General features: G+C 38.3%; 1 protein-coding gene across 1 annotated transcript in view; it reads right to left on the bottom strand.

Moving 5' to 3' along the window:
* Positions 1–23937, bottom strand: part of insra (insulin receptor a) — a 74067-nt gene that overhangs the window by 7695 nt on the left and 42435 nt on the right. Inside the window, exons 3-12 of the mRNA XM_030159730.1 lie at positions 20207–20543; positions 15226–15365; positions 14344–14488; positions 13788–14002; positions 12747–12873; positions 11905–12158; positions 7029–7196; positions 4061–4259; positions 1458–1741; positions 89–228 (exon numbers count right to left, since the gene is read on the bottom strand). Of these exons, the coding sequence (XP_030015590.1) occupies positions 89–228; positions 1458–1741; positions 4061–4259; positions 7029–7196; positions 11905–12158; positions 12747–12873; positions 13788–14002; positions 14344–14488; positions 15226–15365; positions 20207–20543 (2009 nt within the window). The remainder of the gene's footprint in view (positions 1–88; positions 229–1457; positions 1742–4060; positions 4260–7028; positions 7197–11904; positions 12159–12746; positions 12874–13787; positions 14003–14343; positions 14489–15225; positions 15366–20206; positions 20544–23937) is intronic.

Raw genomic sequence — 23937 nt, forward strand, 5'->3', positions numbered from 1 at the left:
CCCAAGGACACAAAGCAGCACATAGTGCAGAGCAATAAAGACATGACAGCTGAGTGTTCAGATGTGTGTTGGTGCTGTTCTTCTTCACCTCGCTATCTCCCAGTCTCTTGTAGTTGACCTCATACAGGATGATCATGCCATTGGGTGCAGCAGGTTCTTGCCATGACATGTGCACTGTATTGTCTGTAACTTCGTACGTGATGAGACCCACAATATCATCAGCTTTGTCTAGAGAAAAGAAACAACACGGTTCTAAGAAACAGCTGCATTCGGCATCACTGTTAAATAGTACTAAATATATTACAAATCATTTATATTTGCTCTGAATAGAAAATGAGCCATATGACCATGAATGAGTACTGAAACCCTGTACTAAACAAGGATTACTAACAAGTCTGAGCTATAACTAGAGCAGAGGTTAAAATCCAGCTAAGATGAAGTGCAAACTGTTACACAAAGCACACAGGTCAAATAACCATGAATACACTTATTAGGTAGACCAAATAAAGTGAATGAGACCAGAATTAAATCTAGAGAGATTTATCTGGAGAGAAGCTGATATCAAGTTATTTCTACAATGGCGTCAGTTACAGGCTCTACTGATTTTCACTGGTGTCCAAATTAAAGTGGAACAAGTGAAAAAGTAAGCAGAGCTCACTAATACCCCTGCCTGGTCGCACAACACCTTGCCCCTCCTGCTCACCAACACCATGCCAATCCAGGGATTCATTTTGAGTCTTAACTTTCAATCTTTTCAAAAACTTTGCAATAACTTTTGAAAAAAAAACCATGCAAAAATGAAGGGAAAAGTGCTTCTAAAAAAAACATGCGAGTCAAATTTAAAAAGAATCAGGTGAATAGTGTCCGAGAAAACAGTCGGACGGAATTGCAGGTATATGTATATACCTATAACAACTAAGTAGTTCAGTCAAACCAAGACAAATCTTAACTTTCAATCTGATCACACTTTGTCTACAGAACTAGGTGAATAGTCTTCGAGAAATTGGTTGGACAAATTTTTAAAAATTCGCAAAAAATAAAATTCAAGCAATTAACCTTGGCACAGAACCTCTCCTGGTGGTAAAGAACATGTGTGCCGAGCGTTCAAGGAATTGGTTGGACAAATTCTCAGATAACATTTTCAACAATTCGTAAAAAATCCAAAAATGGAAATTCAGCCATCAAACTGTGCACTGCACCTCTCCTAGTGGTGAAGAACATGTGTGTCAACTTTGAAAAGTGTTGGGTGAAGAGTCTCTGAGAAATTGGTTGGACAAAAATCTGGGATGGATGGATGGAAATCCTGGTATTACTATACTATAGAGACATAATTAATCCATCCCACCTGCAGTTAAATGGAGAGATGGGATGGTATATCATGAATTGTGACAATTAGATCTTTATTGTTCACCTTCACAGCAACTCTAACAAAAGACAAATCATCAGTGCGTCCTTACCCTCTGGCATTGTGCGAGCGCTGACGTACGCTGCCATGCTACAGCGGGCCGGGTCAGTCGGGTGGTTGCAGGCGTGGATCTCGATTTGGTAGCTGGTGAAATGGCGTAGGTTGGAGATGACCGTGGACTCCTTAGCGTGGACGGTGACCACAGTTTTGGTGCTCTCGAATGTTTCTTCACCCTCATCCTCGGGAATGTGCGTGCCAGTCGGGCTGGGGGCGGTTGTGAGGAAATGTTGCGTTCGGTTGGCAATGCCCATCACAGAACGGCGCTGTCTAGTGCGTCTGGACAAAGAATGTTTACAGTGATTAATCATCAACAGAACAGTTTTCACACAGCCTCTCAGAAACCCTGTTCCTTCATAACTCAAATGCAAATCCACTGAGTTTTATTCCAGCAGTAACTCTCAGGTACATTATGTTTGTCCCACATGTCTTGATTTTGTTACTGCTAAAGGTATTTTCTTACTGAAGGATCCACTACTTTAACATTCCTCTAGTGCAGGGGTGGGCAACCTGCAGCTCTGAGGCCACATTTGGCTCTTGGGTCCTTTTCAAGTGGCTCCAAGTGGCTTTGTCAAAGAAAACATATGGAAAATTTGTCTACATTTTGATGTTATTGTTGCATCCATAAAGTCATTTTCCAAATGAATCAAAAAATAATCGTACTAGTAGTAGTAGTAAAAGTGGACTACTTTTTGCTGCTACTACTTTATGACACTGAAGGTATTCATCCGTGTACTCCATTGCAAAGAAAGACTTCAGATACCAGTTGATTTTTGCTGCACTGCACAATAAGGATAAATGTCACTATTTTCTCTAGTGTAGTTCTCCAATTTCTTTGTAGTTCTATAAATTCACTGAAACATTGATTTATTCTCAACATATTCCATTCAAACTAATCCCAGAGGGCTTCTTAAACAGTCACCACTTTGAGGTAAAACATATAAGGATATCTTTTGACTCCACACAGATTTTCTTTTCTGTTTCAGTCCTAAAATGGCTCTTTAGAGGAGTTGGTGTGCGTTGATTGTTAATATACAAAAAAAAAAAAAAAACTTTTACATTCCTCCTCCCATGTGGCTTTAGGTTTGGTTAATGGATATGATGGGTTGGTTTACATATTAAAAAAAAAAAATGCTTGGGAGTCATTTTAAATTATATTTTTGTTAATGTTTTCTCTATAAAACTACATCCTGATACTTTTCTCTTTCCTTAGATTGGTAGTAAACCAACCATAAAAAATGTAAACACTATCAACACAGCTAACGGATACAGTAACTCAAGGTGGTTGTTATCTGTTAACAATTTACATTTCACGATCAACATTTTTGCAACTGAAAAATTTAACATTATTTAAAAGCGTTTGGGTATTTTGTTAAAATATAACATAAAGAGCATGAACATTAGGGTGCATCAATTCCTCAAAGATAAGATACGTTACTTGTATTTGTTGTAAAAGATCTCCTTTAGAGCAGACATTTTGACTCATTAAGACAGAAATCACACAATTTTGGCAACATTAAAAATGGCTGCATCCCTTTTAGTTTGATCAGTTTAAGGCTTTAGAGCTATGCATGTTGGTTCAGTAGAAAAGCCTTGAGTCAGTAACAAATAGGCCTGCGTTTGTGACTGGCTCAGTGGTCTGATACCTGGCCCGGGTATTGGGTCTGATCTTTCTGTGTGGATGCACCATCAAAAAGAGAAAAAAAGAAATGATTCAACAACTGTGGAAATCTAATCATGGTTCCAATGTACTGAACACTGACTGTCCTCTGCTCCTAACAAGTTGCCCTCTAGTGGAGAAGGATGGGTAAATGCAGATGTTTCAATAAAAACTAACTTCACTTTGAAACCAAAATGTAAAAAAACCCAAACATGTGTTGTTCCAGATCTGAACCAGCTGAGCTGGTCTCTGAGGTCACACTGCAGGTCCAAGCCAAGTAATCACCACAGTCCACATTTCAGAGGAACAGAATGTCATATTTATAAGATTCACAGTCAGATTTGGATGGATGTTCACATTTCGCAATTCTGGTTCTGTAGACTATTAAATTTTCAACGTGTGTTGTTGCACCACGGTATCAGGAGGATAGATAAAGAAAACTGTATTTTGTGACATTTACTAATGCACAACAGTCCATTTCATTGTCTGATGTGGTTATTGCCCTTTTTTGTTGGTTTTTTGTGCATTGGACTGAAAATAGAGTTTTGGTAAAGGAAAATATAGAGTAGGGACAGACTGATATGCAGAATTACAATGTTTGATTAGGGAAATGATGCACTCTGCTGGACACCCAAAAACATTCTGCTAATAACAGATTCACCTTTTATGACTTTTGGAAGAATCGTATAAAACAAACTCATTCTGAAAGGTGTTTTCTATTTACTGTCAAACATTTTCTACATTACAACCACTCATATTTATTCACTGCATTTATGAAGAAAGTGCTGTGGCATGAAATGATGATCTCTATAGGGATATAGAGGTTTTGGTCAGATCATTGTTCGGCTTCAACAGAGCTTATGATCTAAACACAAGATGCTGAGAAATGTTTTTTTCGATTTTGATCTTAAAAACATCTTTGCTGTCAGCTATCTTACTTGATCTCAAAAACTTCATTGTGGAGGTAATTCTCAAAGGTTTTGCGGTACTCCGAGTCCTCTTTCTCCTTCTTCAGCTCCTTGTCGGTTTTAGGACAGGCACAGCATCGTGTCCCCTGGCCCAGCTCCTCTGTCTGATTCCACTTCTGCTCCTCATCGCTGTCCACCTGAGTGGGCACCCGTGATGGCAACTTCATCCCTGGTAAAACACAGAGATACAGGGCAGGAAAAAAGAAAAACACACAGCCAGTCAGAAGTTGAAGATAGGTGAGATAAACAGGGACACATAACCCAGTGTTAAGTACACATCCTCCTACACATGAGCCTGAGGGGCATGTCTGTCATTGTCAAACATAGGTCCTCAACCTTTTCTGTCTGAGACAAATTACCAATGACATTACCTCCCTTAGAGACTCCCATTTCTCTGGGATGTGTGGGAGTTATCAGGGTTCAAAAGAGGAAAGAGGAAAGCCTGGTTACGTGGTAATACAAGGGCACTGATGGTAAGGGCGTGTGCTCCGAGGTCAGGCCGATGGGAATAATTCAGTGAAGATAAACATGAACTTTGTCTGAACTCGAGAGTGTGAAGTCTGTGGTTCAAAGATATTTGTAATATTTTTCCCTTCTGTACAGTTTTAAAGTTTAACTGCGTTACAGTTTTTTTAGAAGCTATTCATCAGAAAGCAATGACACCACAAAGACGTGTGGTATTCCAGTAACTTGACATAACCAGGTAAGAACAGTGTTCTCACCTCTTATACAAAAAATAGGACCAATGGCCCTGTAGCTTACCGGCCAAATTAAAAGCTTTGGGAAATGTATCCAGATGCCATTTATTATCACCCAGTTATGTGTATTTATTAAATTACAGAAATAGCCCATGTTCTGGTCATATTCCAGTCAGATCTGTAAAAAATTCAAATTCCAACTTGATATCACTGATACTTACTGATTTATTGTATCAATCCACTTCCTATCTCTTATAATGGGGAAATTTTTCAAAGTCGCACCAAATCCAGAATCAGATCCGGATCCAAATAATTTCACTAACTTTTGTTGACATCATCATACAGAAGCTGTATATCAAGTTTGAAGTCAATCGGAATTGTAGTTTCGGAGAAGACGACGATGGAAATTTTTGTAACGGACGACAGACGCCGCATGACGACAATAGCTTACGGCCTGTCGGCCGGTAAGCTAAAAATGTCAAAACTTGTCTGTATCTTTTTAGGGGACGATCATATAACTTCCACGATCATTCACACCCTTTAAACATGAACAGAAGTGGACTTAAATTAACTAATAAAATGTATGAGAATCCATGTAGCATAGTTTCACTTCACATACACAGAAAACTGTGAAACTAATACATTGATTTCTAATTTCATTGATCCAAATTTAAGTCAAAATACATTGTCTAAAGGACAATAAGAAGCCCAACTGTATGTTTAACATTTTTCTTCTGTGTCCAAATCCAACAGCTTTACTCTCTTATTTTGTGAATCACTATTGGGGTCTCACACCATGAAGAAAAACATTTTCAAAAAGTATATTTAAAGTTGATTTCTGCTCCAGGATAAAGGGAAAACCCTTCTAGAATGAACTCATTCTACTGTGCCAAAAAGTAAAGAGATGTTATTTACTTCACTGAAAGGTCTTGTCCTGAAAATATCTGGTCTGAATTTAACATTTTATTAAAGGTTTTCTGTAAATATGAAGAGTTTACATTCCTAAAATTAAATTGAATGACTTTTCCAAAAAATGTGATGATTTTATTAACACACTGTAAGTGTCGGTTCAGGTTATATATATATATATATATATATATATATATATATATATGTATCCATGTCCATGTGTACACACTGATCTTAACCTACACACGTATCTTTAATATATCAGATCGGAGATGCTGTATGGAGATGCGTATCGTATCGCCTTACAACTAAGATTCCCAAACCTACACCAAAGGGACACTATGGAGCCCTGTTGGTGACATGTGAGGAAAAAAATATTCATGCATGGCCACGAGTTACAAATGTGTGATCCAAGTATATCTCGGTAGTTCATACCAAGGTGAAAATAAAATGAAATCAAATTGAGGTGTTCCATATTGGTAAGACCAAATCGGTGTGCTACGCAATACAGCAATCTTGTAGGTGAATTGTCTTGTGGTCACGCATTAGTAGTAACTCGTGGCCATGACATTATTTTTTTCTCACATGTCACCAAAGGGGCTCTGTAGAATACACATAAACATGAACCAGAGTTGTTATAACCTCAATTCCTTTTGCAAGATGTGTTAAAAACAATCTCCTCCTAAATGATTTCAAATGTCATTCACATGTGAAGTAGAGGTTCCAGTGTAGAAAAAAACATCCATAAGTGTGGACAGGATATTCACATATTTCCATTTGTGAATATGAAATTACCAGCACATTGTGTTCAAGTGCTTTTGTTGTCATAGCAAAATGAAAAATGGCTGACAGACAATTTATCATGACCTCCTACTTGGATAAAATAAATTTGGACTGGTTAGATCACATTAAATTATATCATATTAAAATTGCGTGTGCAATAAATGTGCAAAATCATCAGCTAACATTAGCAGAATGTTAATAAAAACATTATCAGTTGTGATGTATCCCTTGTTGCTTTCCATCACATTTAAAAATTCAGTGGCTATTTTCATCTCAGCAGCTCGCGCATCAACATTTTTTCCCAGCTCTCCAGTGGAAACTACAATGCGAGGAGGCGTTCTTGTGCAATTTTTGAGTTCGTAACTATTATTTACCATAATTCCCATAGCACAGGAACGCTTTCAGTTTTTCATGACTGTGGGAGTCCTGCAAGAGGAGCTCTTCAACTAATGGAAAGTAGACCAAAGATAGTCTCTCATAGACAGACAGATAAAAACACAATCACAGGGACTTGCAGTACATGGATAAGCACAAACCATGTGACTCACCCTTCTGACAGTAGTCAAACTTGTAGAGTTCACTGGCTTCAGGTTGGCGCTGGCAGAACACCAGGTAGTGAGTGATGTTGCCGTTGGGATCGTTGGGAGGTTTCCACTTGAGGATGATCTGGGAGGAAGAGTTGGATGAAGAAATGGGATCGAGTGGGACCGAGGGCTCTAGAGAGGGATGACAGAAACACAGCAGACACAGGAATGGTTATGGGGAGAAAACAATAACAATAGTTTCGGACTCCCACTGACCACACAGTTCCAGACAATTATTTAATCTTTTCAATATATTTAGTATAACAGTTTAAAATCGCATCTGACACACTCTCTACTGTAAAACACTGGATATAATGGTGTCAAAATGGGACTCTGTGAATTAGTCACTCGGATTGATCAAATACAGAGCAGAGCAGTGGCACAGTCCTCATTTTTTCATTTGCATTTCACAGAAGTGGTAAAGCAGACTTCCTGGCACCGTGATGATCTGTGACCAACAGCTGCTTGAGGGTATTTCCCTTTCACCTTTCATTTATGGTAATTACACAGTTTGATTTATGTGTTTGCTAATGACAGATAAACTTGTACTGCAATGAGCAGCTTTCAGATGTTACACATTCATATTCATCATATTTATTAATAAATGTACTTCTTTCATCTAAATTTTTTTATGAAGAACTGATATTAAAAATCTACACCAAGTCTTTTTTGGTTCCTCATTTTAACAGGTGGTGGTTTGGTACTTTCAGTTCCAGTTTTCAGAGGTTTTGGCAGGTGTAGTCTTATATGTATTGATTAAAAAATAAATAAATAATATGGATTATGAATATATAATATTTGCCTGCTAATGTCGTGTTGACATGGTGCTTAAATTTTGACACCACTTAAATGGCTTAAATGCATGAAAAGACTACATATTTCCGCAAGAACTTCTAGTCATTTGTACTTTACTGGTATTAAAAGAGTAAATAATGTAAGAATTAATAGGTAATATACATTTTATTTTCAAATTCATTTACAGTAAGCTTGAATTGTATTTTTTTTAATAACTTATTTCAGTCACTCACTTCATACTACAGATATTAAATCATATTTACAAAAACTCAACATTACTTTATTAATGCTGATGATGTTTCTTATTCTTGCATTGAAAACAGGTCATTCTAGAAATATTACACTATTTTCATGCAAATCAAATTTCCAAATTTCATTTAATGTTAATTTTCAAATTTTACTTTACTGTAAGTACTCTGATTATGATAAGAAGAGCTTTTTGGTGTGATTCTTTCATGATATACATCTGATGTGACGTGTACTACACGACACTTTATCTGAGATACAATGACTGAAATGTTGTTTTTGAGCAATGAAAGAAAGTGCGTGACATGTATTTCTCTATTCTTGTTGTAATCCCTGGGCACAGATTAACATCAATAGGACAAGAGGACAAATTAAAAGGACTTGGTAGGCTTTGACAAGGAGAAGAGGAGCTAAAATGCCCACATTACCACTATTTTACTTAATAATTTTCTTGTAAATGTAAATGATAACTGTGATTTCGGTTGTGATCTCAACTGGCTCTGCACATGCAAATCACTGTGCTATAAGGTAAAAAGGAGGTTATCCGCTTCTGCACCAACTGGCATCACACTGTATCTGATTGACTGCTAAGTCATCTTTTGAGTAAACATATGAATCAGAGTTTTGATCACACTTTAAGTGTGTGAGCGAGGGAATAGATGGGGACATCAGATTGAACCCTGAGGACACAAACCCCTAAGCGTTGTTGTCACAGTGTGATTATGTTGTCCTCATTTTATGACAGCGCAACACACTGGCGCGACCGCATTGTCAGACTGAGTTGCACCGGCAGTGGCGAATCTATAATGACAGCTTTGCCCTTCTGACGAGGTATGCTGGTTAGACATGACACAGACCAGGAACCCTAAGCGGCTGCCAGATGGATAGAAAACAAGCCTCCCCTTGACGCGACGCATTGGCTGGCTAGATAGATAGATAGATAGCTGCTGCATCTTTTGCTACAAGCTCGTTTTGTGCAAACGTGAATTGTGTGAAAGGAAGCTGTTCAGATGGGCCATCAAGACTCAGAACACAAACTGCACACAACCTCCTCTGTGGGTGGCAGAGTGCTTGGGAAGAAATTTATGATGGCTGTGTGATTGAATGATGCAGACACCATGCACGAGGTGGTGTCCTGCAGGTTGGTGGCGCCCGGGGCGCCTCATGCCATCTGTCGTCCTCTTCCCTGTTCTTGTGCCAAGGACGTTTTGGCAGGAGCCAGAGTGACACATCAACGTGTATCTGCCAGTCAATAATAGTAACACTGAGGACACGCCTTTCATTAATTTATATCACAAGTCCTTGTAAATAAGTGGAAGGCTATAGGTAAGGGGAGACTAATAACATTGATATTATTAAGATAACAGTGTCGTAAACACATTTTTATCAGATTATAATACCAGATCAGAACTAACAAAACAGTTTAAGACTTAGAAGTTCAGTGCTTATGGTTATTTTCATCTAATGCAAAAATATTGACAATTTCACCAGCTTAACTATTATTCACTGTTAAACCTTTACTATACTTTGCGTTTTTAATGAATTTAACACATGTGAATGATGTTCATTTCAATCAATGAGGCTGATCTGAATGTGGCTCTTAATGAACTGCCATTGATCTGACACACTGAAGACACCGAAAGCAACAACTAGTATGGTACAAGTCAACACAACTTACATTCTATCACAACTGATGCTTGTAATTATCAGATGCTGATGCAACTGATAATTACATTTAAGAATTGTGGTTTATATTTCGACTATTGTTGTCAAATGAGGCCAAAGTGATAATTATTGTGATTATTCTTTCTACAAAAACAGATTACAAATATTGAAATATTTATTTTTTTATGCATTTGGTCCAATGCATAAAAATCAGTGTAGAAAGACTGCTCAAACTGAGCTGAGCTATGAGTACCCCACATTTCTTCTGTTTATCAGAATAGTCATTGCATTACCTGCAGTAAATCACCGACACTTCAACAAGTGTGGAGAGGAAATCTAAATATCCCACAGCTTTAAGTCCACCAGAAACAATGTTTTGCCCGTGATAGCTTGCTTACAATTTTACCTTGTTCTACTGTCTACTGTCTGCCATCATTAGTGTAGGGTTGTTTTGGAAACAGTCACTCCCTTTAACTTTTCATTTTAAACTTTCCAAAGAAACGTTTTCTTTTTGATACTAGTGGATGTAATAGCTTGCCATTGATTATTACTGTTACACATAATGCTTTACCCTTTTTCACAGTATCTACAATGAGGTCTACATGTTGTTGAGTTGATAAACACAAATAAAAACATAACGTACCCTTGGCTTTCAGTCCACACCAAAGTTTTTGCACATACGGATGGACAGATGGACGGCTAACTGATGACAATATCCTGCGGCGACGGCCGAGGGTAAAAAATGTATATATAAAAACTAAAGTTTTCAAAATGTGTTTATGATTATATCATAAATACAAAAAATTGTTCATAGGCTGTTTATAAGGATTTGTAAAGGCTTTATATTTATATTTATGATTAATTAACATTCACTATGAAGATCATAATATAAATCAAGGAATGACAAAAATGTGTATTGTAGATGGTGCTTCTACGAAACTGGTCCCTAAAAGCAGGACAGAGGGGCTAAAAATTCAAACATGATGTAGACTAATGTTATATAGCAAGTTTGGAAGCACTTTGGGCCTATTTTAAAAATAAATATTTATTGAGATAAAAGATAAACTATTTTTCAGATAAAACACATTTTTATTTGATGCACACATACAAAAATCCGCATGTAGTACAGACATCGGGTTTCTATAATGAACTCCCCAGTCTTTGTCTTTCAGGTTTTTTTCCCCCAATACCCACACTGTTACACAAGGCAAATCCACAGACAACTCAGTAATATCGGAGTTTTCGCCTGAAGTTATGACTAGTCAGCATTCTATGAATGATTCTGCATGCAATGATTACCCCGACGGAACCAAGGGAAAAACAACACAAAAATTAGGCGCTACTATTTTTTGAAATATTTTTTAATTCTTTCACAGGTACATTTTGGGAATTGAAGTAAATATGCAAGGCAGAGTGTTTCATAAAAATGGCCGCTGTTGCAAAATCATTCGCATTTTATTGTGTTTAAATGGGCAGGTTCCACACATAACGTGAATAGATACAATGGGTTACGCACGAAACCTTGAATGAGAATGAGATTCATGAAAAACCCACATGTCTGGATTAGAAAAACCACTAGGATTGTCAAATTTAACACAGTGTCTTTATTTATAGTGCTATATAAGATCATTTCAAGTGAAATTTTCACGATCAAATGCACTGACACCTAGGTAACTTTTCTGTCACAATTTTGGTCCTATTTTTGGCCCCAATATTTAATTGAAAATTTATAAATTTTGGGATGGCTCATGGTAAGAGTATAATTTTTTTGAATTCATCTGAGGTCATCATTAGGTACATCCTGGGGGGAAATATGTCTACATTTCTATTTTATTATTAGGTCTAAAAAGCTGCCCAAGTGCCAGATACCAAAATAAACCCAGTTTCATGGAAATACCCAGATCAGGTTTATTGAAGGTATATTAAATCAAGTGCATTTTAATATAAATGATCAGAGGACTGACTTTTATTGTGTGTGAGCGTGTGTATTCTATCTATCTATCTATCTATCTATCTATCTATCTATCTATCTATCTATCTATCTATCTATCTATCTATCTATCATCACAATATAGATATAGATATAGATATACAGAGTGTGTCTTAAAATTCCACAAATGTGAGTCAGTCTTACTGGTGGCGTTGGTGCGGACATAGATGATCTCGCTTTTGGCTCCATTGAGCTGGTGTTCGTCGGATGCTGACAGCTGGGTCTTCACCATAATGGCGTACTGAGTCCAGGGCTTGAGCGGCAGGATGAGGTGACCCGGCTCTGTCTGCTCTTTGTCCCCCTCGGTGGCTCGAGGCGGAGGGTCCACATCAGCGATAACCCAACTGTTGGAGCCGCAGGCATCCTGCCCGTCAAACTCAGTTACATTCTGAAACGGCCTATAGTGAGGGACACAAAACAATACAGGAACGTCTATGAAAAATGTGTTATTGAGGGTCCTCAATTGTTTTTACACCTGGGGGCAGATATTAGGTTACAGTTTGATGTTCTCTGACTATTCATCAAATTTATCTGACTGATGAGTGGCTCCAGAGAAACCCAGACTGCCACAGGTTCAAAGGGAGGATGTGTTGTATAATCTGATGGATTTGGTGCTTCGAGGTGCAAAGTAAACACAAAAGCTGAAATACAGATTCACTTTGTCATGTTATGTCATTTTGTCTGAAAGTCTCCAAATATAAAATCACCTTTGTTTTCAGATTGGCCTCCTTTTTTACCATACATTACCCTATCCCAGCTAAAACTATCATGGACTGTATGTTCTTTGTTTTTCTTTTTCATTCTACCAATAAGAGCAGAAGTTTAACACTGCTTCAACTGCTGATGCTAATGTTTTTATTCACTCACAGCCAAAGCTTTTCTGAAAACACTGTATTACTGCATTTATAAAATGAGGGAGAGAGGAGACTATTCTGACAAACAGACATATGACTACAGAGACCCCAACTGTTGATGGATTAACTTACGCCTCTTTGTACAGCACCATGAAGCCCAGCAGGTCTCTGAAGTCTGGAGGCCAGAAAGCTTCCCACTTCACCATTATTTTATCGCTCATGGTTCGGATCTGAGTAAACTTCAACACATGGACCTCGCCTTTAAAAAAAACCAAACACATAATACAAATAGAAAACGTCAGCAAGGACAGAAAAATGGCAAAGACAGTAATCTATACATTTCTGTAATAAGGAGATATTAGTCACAAAACCTTTGCTTTATTGTTAATTTAGTGTAAAAATAACCTGATGACCTGGAGCAGCCGCCCAACCCCTCCAAATCTGTCATTTTAAGTAGCTTAGATGTAGATATGATTGTTGGCTACATCCTAAATGCAAAAACAAACCAGGAACAGATGTATTTAGTACTTAAGCTGATATAGAAAAGTTGACTTTTCTGCACATGTAAAAATCTATCTTTAACCTCAGTATGATCTCACAAAACTGAATTACATAACTGAAGTGCAACAGTGCAGGGGCTTATAGGGGAATCAAAGTGCAGCAGCATTAAGGATAAGTCTCCAGATGTTAACTAAATTGGTGTGTTATCGAAGCGCTGTGTTAGATTTAGAAAAAAAAAAAAAGACGTAGAGCAACGTGATACATCTGATTCAGACCAAAACCTAGGGTAATATTTAGTTGAGATAGATAACACATGAAGGAAGACACATGAAGGCCTACATCGTCCCATAACCTCACCTTACCCTCTTGAGTCAATATAATAAAGCAATGATTCCAAAATGATATTAAGAAAAACCTACACCCTTTTGTATCTCTGAACATGTGTGTAATGTAGTTGAACGTGAAAGTGCTTTGCTCTGTTGGTTGTTCTGAGTTAAACTGTCAGTAAAAGATCTGCAGAGAGACGTCTGCAAACAATAAACCAGAGGAAATGACCACCATAACAATAACTGCAGTTATGTTTGCATCCGTATCAGTGTTTTCTGTTGCCGTAGTAACAACCCACCATCCTCCTCCCCATACATTGGCCATGTCTCCAAATGAGGGTCTTACATGATGCCTGGTCTCCGTTGGTCTTGGAGGCGATGTCGTTCTTCACTTGCCGATCCCTGGTTCCCGTGACTTCCTCCATTTTGTGGATCTCCGTCATGCAGAGCTTGGAGTTATAGTGGAAAAACATGCGCCCCTGCTGGATGGTCAACTTGTGTTTGGACCAGTCCCACAGCTGCCGCAAGTTCTGGTTGTCCAAGGCGTAGAACGAGTAGTTTCTAATAAAAATGTCAGTGAAATTTTGCATTAACATCATAGCATGAGACATCTGGTTCTTAGTGTTATGAAAAGGCTTCAGTGTCCTGAGTAGGAATGTATTTCAGCTAGTTTAGCCTTCTATTTGTATGTATGCCTGCCATTTTGACATACTAGTACTCTAAGTGTAGGGATCTTCAACCTCGTCTGAACGAAACTTTACATATATGATTTGGGAAACCAAAAACAGCTACCACAGAAAGACATTTCCAAAAGGTCAGTCCTTCTGCTTTTAACTCATAATTACAGGAGGGAGGCTCTGACATGGTGAGGATGAGAACGGCTCAAAAGATGTGAGTCTCACCCGATTTCCTGTTCCTCGCCACGAATAACACGGAGCTTGCGGAAAAAAGAGAGGGACACAAGGGCGTAGGAACGTCGCACTGTCAGGTAGCCAGTGATCTCCTCCAGCTGGCCCAGGCTGGCCTCCAGCTCGGCTGCGATGTTGTCTATAGAAAACAAAAAAGACACAATCTTTGAATTGACTTCTGACTCTGGCAGCAGTTCATTCACAAACTGTTCTTGCCAGACTATTCTCATTTTCAATTTCATTTCATCTAGCCATTTCATATCACAGGATTTTGGGATATCTGTGCAGCATGTTTACCACCTTAAGACTGACAAACAGTTTTTCTTTTAGAAATGACATTAGTTCAGAGATAATCTTAGCTCCTTGCCAAGCTTTAAAAGTGTATTTGTTTGTGCTGATCCCATTTTCTCATTGCCATTTACTTATTTTCTCATCAGTACAAACCCCATGAAATTGACCACTTTGTATTTGTCCACTGAGTTGAGTTCATTCAGTCATTCAATCCAGCCTTCATTTAGTCACAGGACACGCTGAGAAAGAGGCATCATTTACGGAAACAACATAAAATAAATAATAATTAAATCAGTAAAACACAAAAACTTAAGACTAACTGAAGAATTTATACCTAAGAACAAGGTAAAATCAATAGAAGGCAATTAAAAAAAAACAAGAAAAACAGTGAACATGATTAGAAATGATTCAAACTATTCACAAAATAAGGCAAAGGAAAGATGTGGTAAAATTAAACAAGTAATTGGTTTAGCGGTAAAAACAAAGTAACCTTTAGTTTTTCCTCTGTGCTGTTCCAGGTGAACAATAAATAGAAGTGGATTTAGACTGTGTGTATTTAATCAAACAAACCATACATATACTCACTTCCTCCCCGCAGGTTGATGATCAGGCTCCCGTTGAGGACAGTACAGCCCCTCAAATCCTGTGCAGCCGTCACCGAGTCCACAGTCTTCAGACCCATACACACTTTTGGACAAAGTCCTGCACATGGAGTGCAGTTAAGCCTAAAACAGGAAATCATTCATATATTAATCATGGAAGCAAATGTGTCTTGCGCTGATTCCAAAACATTTATGTTAGTGAAACATTCTGACTCATACTGTTGACACATTCTTGCCAAGGTTCACTATCTGATATTTGGTGAATTCAAGAGGTGAATTGATGGATTATGACCAGTTCTCATGAATTAACTGATCACACTTAAATGCATTTCACTGAGGTATTTCATTGAAGTACTGTATTTAGACGCCTTGACATGAGGATTATCATCTTTACTGCACATGTATATCAGTTCCAAATATCATTTATCAGTGTCCTTGATGACTACTTGTATCAATATTGGCTCTGAAAAAAACAAACTGACCAATATTTTTATCATGATACTGGTTAATTAATAATGATTCATGTGACCATTTTTATCCTGATAACATTGTTGCCCATTTTTCTGAGATGCATAAAAAAGGTTCCAAATTGTGTTACATGTCAAATAGAAATGTCTGTAATGTGTAATAATTGACCAAATCCCTTCACTATATAAACCTAGCCCATTTAATATTTTCATAAAATGCCTCTTCTCATAACTGACACAGATGCTGCTTTGAAGATCAGCCATTTTAACTTATTTCCTAAAGAGCTGTCTCCGCTATCCCCATACTCATAATGCTGCAAGTGCAACCTTTGATGAGGTAAAGTCCCAACTACACCGCAACCTCCTGCAGACAAACTGATCTCTTAGTAGAAATACATGCTGCAGGGGCAAGTTTTAAGGGTTCAAATTCAGGGGATTAAGTTGAGGATTAGCCAATGATGATGGGCTGTTTGCTTAGTGTACTTGTCTTGAGTGCTACAGGTGTCAAAGGGTTTTTGCTCCACCTGCCAAAGAAAGTAATGGTAGATGAAGAGGCGGGATAATTACAGGAGATCTCCAAACAAGTGGCAGCTGCTGTGTTACTGCTTTTAATGTCATTGTCACATACAAATCAGTAACAGGCACTGTGGGCTGTAGCCGTGTTGCACTCGTAAATGAGATTAATGACAGCTTTCAATGAGCAAAACAAACCACAACAACAACACAAAGGATTCAAGTGAAGTGTTGTGTCATGTTGAGGTGGCAGGAAATAAAAGAAAACATCTTTGTTTAGCTGGCTCGCAGCTCGCCTCATCTATTCTGACCTTTTCCCCTCTTTGGTGCCACATCTGCAGTTTTAGCCTAGAGACGCTCATAACAACTTGGAATACGCCACCTTATCCTCAAAGCGCTTTCATTTCCACAGTTTCATTTGAAGCCAAAGAGAGGAAAGGGATGCCAAAGAGGAGAGATGAGCCATAAGGGGAGCAGAAAGGGAGACAGAGCAAAAAAAAGGGCTGAGATCTGACGAGAATAGGGTCGACCTCAGGTCAACAGCAGCCTAAAGGTTTAGGTGAGATGGATTATGGATTACTGATTCAAATTCCTGGCAAGAAGTAATCAAACATATGAGCCGAAGACCCCTTTAAATGAACTTCTTACTGCCAAGATTCAAACTGGAGAGCTCTTTATTAGACAAGAAGACCATCTCATCTTAAGCAAGACCTGTGCAATATTGGCAAAACAAAATGGACACAGGAGTATATTTAGATGGGGCACCCGCTGGATCACATGGTAGACGGCGACTGCATAACCTCAGGCCCTTAGCACAGTGCATATACAAAAAGAATATATTTAGATACTTGATCATTTAAACTGTAGAAAAAAAAAATCCCTTTATCACTTCTTTCTAAAATTCCATTACCAAAATTATTAATCAATTCATTATCAATCATCTTTATACTAAAAATGACACACCAGCTTTTTATCCCTTGTGCACTTGGAGAAGTATCTGAAGGAATCGATAACTATGAATCCCAGTGATTAGTATTGACCTATGACCCATTGATTTCTTGTCATCTTGCTACCACAGCAAAAGAAAGGAACCAAGTATTTCCAGGACCTGCTAGAATAATCATTCCTGTAAATGAAAGCAAGAGCATTTATTTCTCTCTTGCACCCACAGATGGTATAAAATACCCGGACGTAGCCAATTCCTGTAAATACTGGGATTGGAAGGAAAATAAGGAAAAAGCAGACCACTATACAGTACACTTCTTAAAAGGTCCAAATAAAGTGAATGAGACACACTGACGCCAGTGTCAGTGTTATTTACACCTTTTAGGTGTGAATGTACAGTATGTACTGCTCTTATAATGCATTGGTTGATTCTCGAACACAGTAGATAAACACATGTTCAACAGAGAAAGCACTGCTGCAATAGCATCAGTCACTTTTCCCTGTCATCACTGTCAGACTGTCTGGATTCTCGCTTGCCAGACGGATTCTCCTCTCAGCAGTCGAGATGAGGCCCTGCACCCTGACCTCTCTGGTGTTTCTCAAGCTCAGCAGTCAACGAGTAAAATCCAGCTGTACTTTCAACATCAGCCCGAGAAGAATAACCCGGGGTCTTGAGTGTCTGTTCTCGTGGGCAGAGCAGCACTAATGTCCAGCCTTATCACAGTCAATGAGAGCATCGAAGAGGGAGACGCTGAAGGTCACTGCCAGGTCAGCACCATGGAACCAGGAGTACCAACTCTCTGGAGACCGAAATCTGCTAGCACAGTAATTCAGCAATATAGAGGAAAGGGACAAAACCCTTTACATCTACATTGGCCTCATTGCACACTGCCTGTGCCATGTTCTTTGACCTAGCTGCCTGCACACTTGCACACTCCAGAAAGCAATGTGTGTGCAGATACACAGAGTGCCGTCGGAGCTCAGCAGGATGACCTTCACTTCCTGCACTGTCACTGTGTACGACAAACACAATGAAAGTGCAAAACAGACAGGAATCTGTCTAAGATTATAGTGTTTTCCAAAAGTATATTTTCCAGCTACTGCTGTTACTGTTAAATATACCAACTGCCAACTGATTACTGCATAATACCTGATGAGAGCAGGTCTATGTTCCCAGAATCCTTGGTTCCTTAAGGCTTGAACATAATGTAGGATCCTTTACCATGTGTCCATTATGTTACAGATAAATGTAGAGAACATGGGAACGTCTATGACTTTGAAACAGCTATCATTATTAAAAAAGCATGTGGCAAATGAAAGTGTAGTTTTTTTTTTGTTTTGTTTTTAGCATAATCTTCTGGCATAGAATCATGATCATGAATAACAGTGTCTTGCATCTTACAAACTGTAGCTAGGTTACTTAAAGCCAAACTAGAACAGGGCTAAGAATGTGTTACATTTTATCATTGCTGTTGTTGAATAAAAAACCTGTTTTCTGCATGATTTCAATGAGTAATATAGCAATACGTAGACAACATTTATAAGGAACACAGAATAAGTAGTGCTCAACTAGGGTTTGATTCCCACATAGGTTTTTTTCAGCTGCAGTTAATTTGAGGTACTGAAACTATTTAGTTTTAGTTTTAGTCAAAGGTTATGGTTCAGATTAAAACAGCACTTTCATGACACCTATGTTAAGGGCTCATTTATGCTTTAAGTTAAAGATGCAGACAGATACGGATGAAGTGTTCTGTCTGTCCTCTGAGTACATTCTGTACGAAATTCTGTCTGTTTTTCGGGGCTTGCGGATGCATACCCAGACAGAGAATACAGAGCAGTACCACCGGGAACTGTGGAGGCAGTGCTGAGATTTGAAGAGAATAATTTCCAGAAATAGCAGTACTTTTCAAAGAGCGACTGTATGAGTTAGTGAAAAACTACAGACATATTTATGACAACTACCCTTCTCAATATCAACATTAAAGCTGCGTGTGATGTTCGTCACCAATTTTTCATCAAATCTGTAAAACCCGAGTGATAGTCTAAGTATCGCGAATCTGCCAGACTTTCCGTGATTACGCACCTGAATCACTCTCACGGTGAACAACTTTGAAGTGTACTCCATCACAAACAATCCATTTGTTTACATACCGAAACCTGTGGCAACAAACGCGGAGACACCTTCATTGCCTCTTGCTACTGCAGGTGTGTGGAATTCCGAAAAAACCCGAATGACGGTTTCATTTAGGTTTTGGTTTGTTATGTAAACAAATGGATTTTTCGTGGTGGAGTACACTTCGAAGTTGTTCACTGTGAGAGGAGTGATTCAAAATCACAGAAAGACTAATGGATTTGTGACACTTAGAATATCACTCAGGTTTTACAGATTTGATGAAAAATTGGTGATGAACATCATACGCAGCTTGAATATCCACATTTTTAATACTTCCTCTGTCGTTGCCATGTTTGTTATTATTGACTTTCTTCTTCTTCTTCTCAAAAAACTTTACTCTTCTTCATGGTAATTAGCCAGTACAGTAATTAAGAGCAGCGCCCTTTGGTGGACTGATTAAGAAAGCTCATTCCAACACATTGGACACATGGAGATAGGAGGCCAGTGACACTTGACACTGTTAGAAACAGACATACCTATTTACGTACGTGAAGTGAGCATAAATGAGACTTAAGTCTTTCTGTCATTAGACCTTGTGCTTTGATGCAAATATCTTATAATAGGCCTTTACAACAGCCACAAGTAAACTGCAGGATTGGACACAAACAATAGCATGATGGAATATAATGCCACCGACGGGTCCCTAAATTTCAATGTTGTTGAAAACTTTTCATATAATACATGCACAGGACAACCTAATATATAACATCGGCCTAACTTTTAAGATGTTTTAATGCACAAATGTTACATATGACATCTTTAGAATCTGTATAACATCTCTGTGATTATGTAATCAACTTCAGAATTCAAACATTGTTTCATCAGACCACCCAAAGCCCATCAGATCAGAATAAGAGTCCACTTACGAGGAGGAGTTGACAGTGGTGTAGCCGGCGGGACACTCAGGGATACAGGCGTTGTTGTGGATGACGTACTCGTGGCAGTCGGAGTTCTTTCTGTGCTCCTTCTCCCTCTTGCATTTGTTATGAAGCTCTTGACAAAAGGCGAAGGAAACGCAGCGCCAGCCTTTGTAGGTGTAGTGGTTTGCGGGGCAGCGCTCTACGCAGGTGTCCCCGTGCTGGAGACCGCGGCAGGCCACACAGTGACTGGCTGAACTGGGCTGGAGGCAGCCGCCCAAGCACTGGTCATGGCAGCACTGGTCATCCTTAGTGCAGGCGCGATGTTTGCACTGAACAGGGCACACTGCAGGTGAGACAAAAGAGATACAAAGCACATGAGTTTATCTAAAATCCAGTCCCAGTGGAACCTCAAAGGAAACATGAGCAACTCTATTATTTCAGTTCCCGAGACGACACAGGAGATTTTAATCAGTCCCAGTTTGATCTTGAGCACCACAAAAATCTCACCGCTAGATCAGTGTGTCAGCATATGTGAAATCCTCCCTCACTGTACCAGACTAAAGCCCAGAGGAGCATGTTCCATCAGCCAACAAGCACACAAACAGCAGGGATCCAGCTCCATTTGACTGAAGATACTCATCCTGAAAGCTCAGTGAAAGTGAGACTGACAGACCTGCCATTCCAACATCAGTCCAATGTACAATGAACGCATGCACAGCATGCACTGTAGTTTTGATGTTCACAAACAGACTTTTAGCTTATTGATGTGCAGCTATAAGTGAAAACCAATCATTATGACAAGAAATAGGGCTAGGTATGAATGGTGATTTCCTGAAGTGACATCATTTATCAGTTCATAATACTATCATATAAAGCTTGATTTGATATAACTTGAACTCAATTACAATTCAGTTACAACAATAACTTTGCCTGGATATGCATTCCTAAATACATTAATGTTTCAGAATTGACTCCATGAATGTTGTTTTTTTTATCTGACATGATCAAAAAATGCTGCCTGTGTTTTCCAGAATGCTCTTGCAAAAGAGATTTTTAAAGTTAAATAAAAACCTGAGGTGGCTAATAAGGTTAAAGGCAGCTCTAGCTTCACGAACACACAGACAAAGCTCATACTGAAAAGTATTAAACATATTTTGGTTTTGGACTACTCAGGGAGAAAAGCAAACCCATGAAGTTAATCATTTTGCTTTTGAAAAACATTGTGTTACACTGAGTATTTTTTCCTCTTTGTTTTTAGGCATGTTCTAAACAACTCACTCACTGATTGACAAACAGGAGATTTACTGAATGGCTCTACGTTAGAACTAGTTGTAGCTGAGGTCACTCAGGCACAATGCGTCACAATTAATAACATTTAAATAATCCTCATTATCACACTGTAATGCTGCATGATTAATCTACCTAATCGCAATTGAAATGTCAGCCGGCGCGATTTAGCAGCCACACAACGCTGTAGTTTAAAAAATGCACATGTGAACCTAACCACCTACTTATTTTCTGTCACTGTGCAGTCTGATCATTATCTGTGCCATAATAAAGGCATGACTGATCAGTCTGTTAAGGTCATGAAATTTGCGTATCACATGGTCACATGACTATCAGGTGCGTAAACCTGATGGAAATCAACAGTGATACTGATTTGTTGAAGACTGCAGTGCACATGCTGTTTGTAGATATCATTTGACTTATTTGGTGTTGTTTATGTATAGAGAGAGATTTTTAGAAAATACTTTTATACTGTTGCTATTGTTATTTCTATATAGATATTTTCTATATATCCTTTTACTTCTATACTTTTTGTGGTTGTTGTTTCAGCTGGTCTTGGAATAAAGGACAAGTTGTTTATCACTTTCCGACATGTCTTTTTCACATTTTTAATATTTTTTTGCTCATGGAAATAATTGTTTAATTCAATTGAATCAAAGACACTAATCTATAGATTAATTGATTATAAAAATAGTCAATTGCTGCAGCTCTAACATATACACACTAACTGAAGTCCAGTGATGTTCCTGAGGTGTAAACACACTCTGCTGACACACATGCCTGTAGGTTAGCTGTTTATGCACATGTCTATACGTGTGTGTGACTGCAAATCAGCTCCTTGCATAACATCAGACTCTCTGGACTGGCAGGTGTTGTGTGTGTGTGTGTGTGTGTGTCTGTGTGTGTATTAGTGTTTGTGTGTTGATGGTAGGTGGGTGTGGGAACATGTGTGTGAAAATGAAGTCTTTCTCAGAGGCAAACACAGCAGTGATAGACCATCCAGTGAGATTAGCTTTTCCGTACAAACAGCAGGATTAGGACTGTTCACCAGCAGGGGACACGGTGATTCACTGAGCGGAGGGGGAAGGGCTACAGCTCACATTGGAAAATGTCGGCAACTTTATTCCAACATAAAGACACACAGAAGCATGAAGACAAATTTACATTCCAGTGATGTACTGTTAATTTATTTAGTCTTAAGTTTTTAGCTATTTACTTTCATTCATTCATTTGTGATGGAGCATGTGGGCCACACTACAGGGAAATATTTCATCACAATGGAATATATTACAAGAAACAAGTTGCAATATATTAACAACAAATTATAATTTGGAAAGGAAACCGTATTCAGTATTCAATATCAAGCTTTTTCCCCCACATAAAAACACAACCTTTTCTCATATTTTAGTTTCCATATACTTACAACTTTCTACTTTTATTCTGATGTCTTGAGATATCAGGTATTTCCAAAACTAAGTCAGGCCCTACTGCTCTTTCATTGGTTTTTGATATCAGTGTAGTTTCTGCCTATCAATTTTATTTACATTATTTCATTTTATTTAGTTTTACTGTCAAATCTGTGGAATCAAAAATGACCACTATAATCTTCCAATACTGTCAAGGCGTTTTTATCTCACCAGTCAATAGGCCATGAGCTGTCGTGAAGGCACAGTGTCCAGCATCACCTTCATTGTCATCATCAACAATTCCTTCAAACATCTTCTCTCATTAAACTACTGGTCAGATTCATTACACGTTTTTATGTAGCTTCCTTGGGACAATGTCTACAGGGTTTGTTAACATTTTGGAGATATTTAGATTTTTTTAATTTATTCATTTTATTTCTTTTTTATTTATTTATTTATTACAAATTTTGGACATATTAAACATTTGCCTTTACTTATGATGGTCAATATTTTGATGGATTATAACATGGAAATGGTTAGAGATATCAATATAGTTACTACTGAGCACTGATGGGAAGTCATATATGGGCTTTCATTTAATTAGTTGAGTTCTCCTCCAGTGAAAGTACCACCCACTTCTATTGGGAGATTGAGCTCTTGCATCAAGACCACAGGACTCTAACATAGAGCAGAATCCGACAAAACTGCAAATTCAACTTGGTATTGATTCTTAACAGAACATGCCAGTGAGATACAGGGACATAGGTCCGATTTTTATTCATTACAATTGTTTTGCAAATGTTGTACTTTTTCAACTTTAATTACATTAATTAATGTATCAAGAGTTGTTAATTAACATAATTTTTAAGTGGCAAAAATGTTGATCCTGAAAGTAAACTGTTCTTGTGACCTTAGTTTTGGTGAACTACAATAACCCCGTCGCTCAGTGAGCACACTGTGTCCAAAACCGCACAGCTTCATTACTGTAATTTTTCAATGAACAAGACAACATGGACCCCCCCCCCCCCCCCCCCTACATTCACA

The sequence above is a fragment of the Sphaeramia orbicularis genome, chromosome 17 (genome assembly GCF_902148855.1).
Source record: "Sphaeramia orbicularis chromosome 17, fSphaOr1.1, whole genome shotgun sequence".
Taxonomy (NCBI): Eukaryota; Metazoa; Chordata; class Actinopteri; order Kurtiformes; family Apogonidae; genus Sphaeramia; species Sphaeramia orbicularis.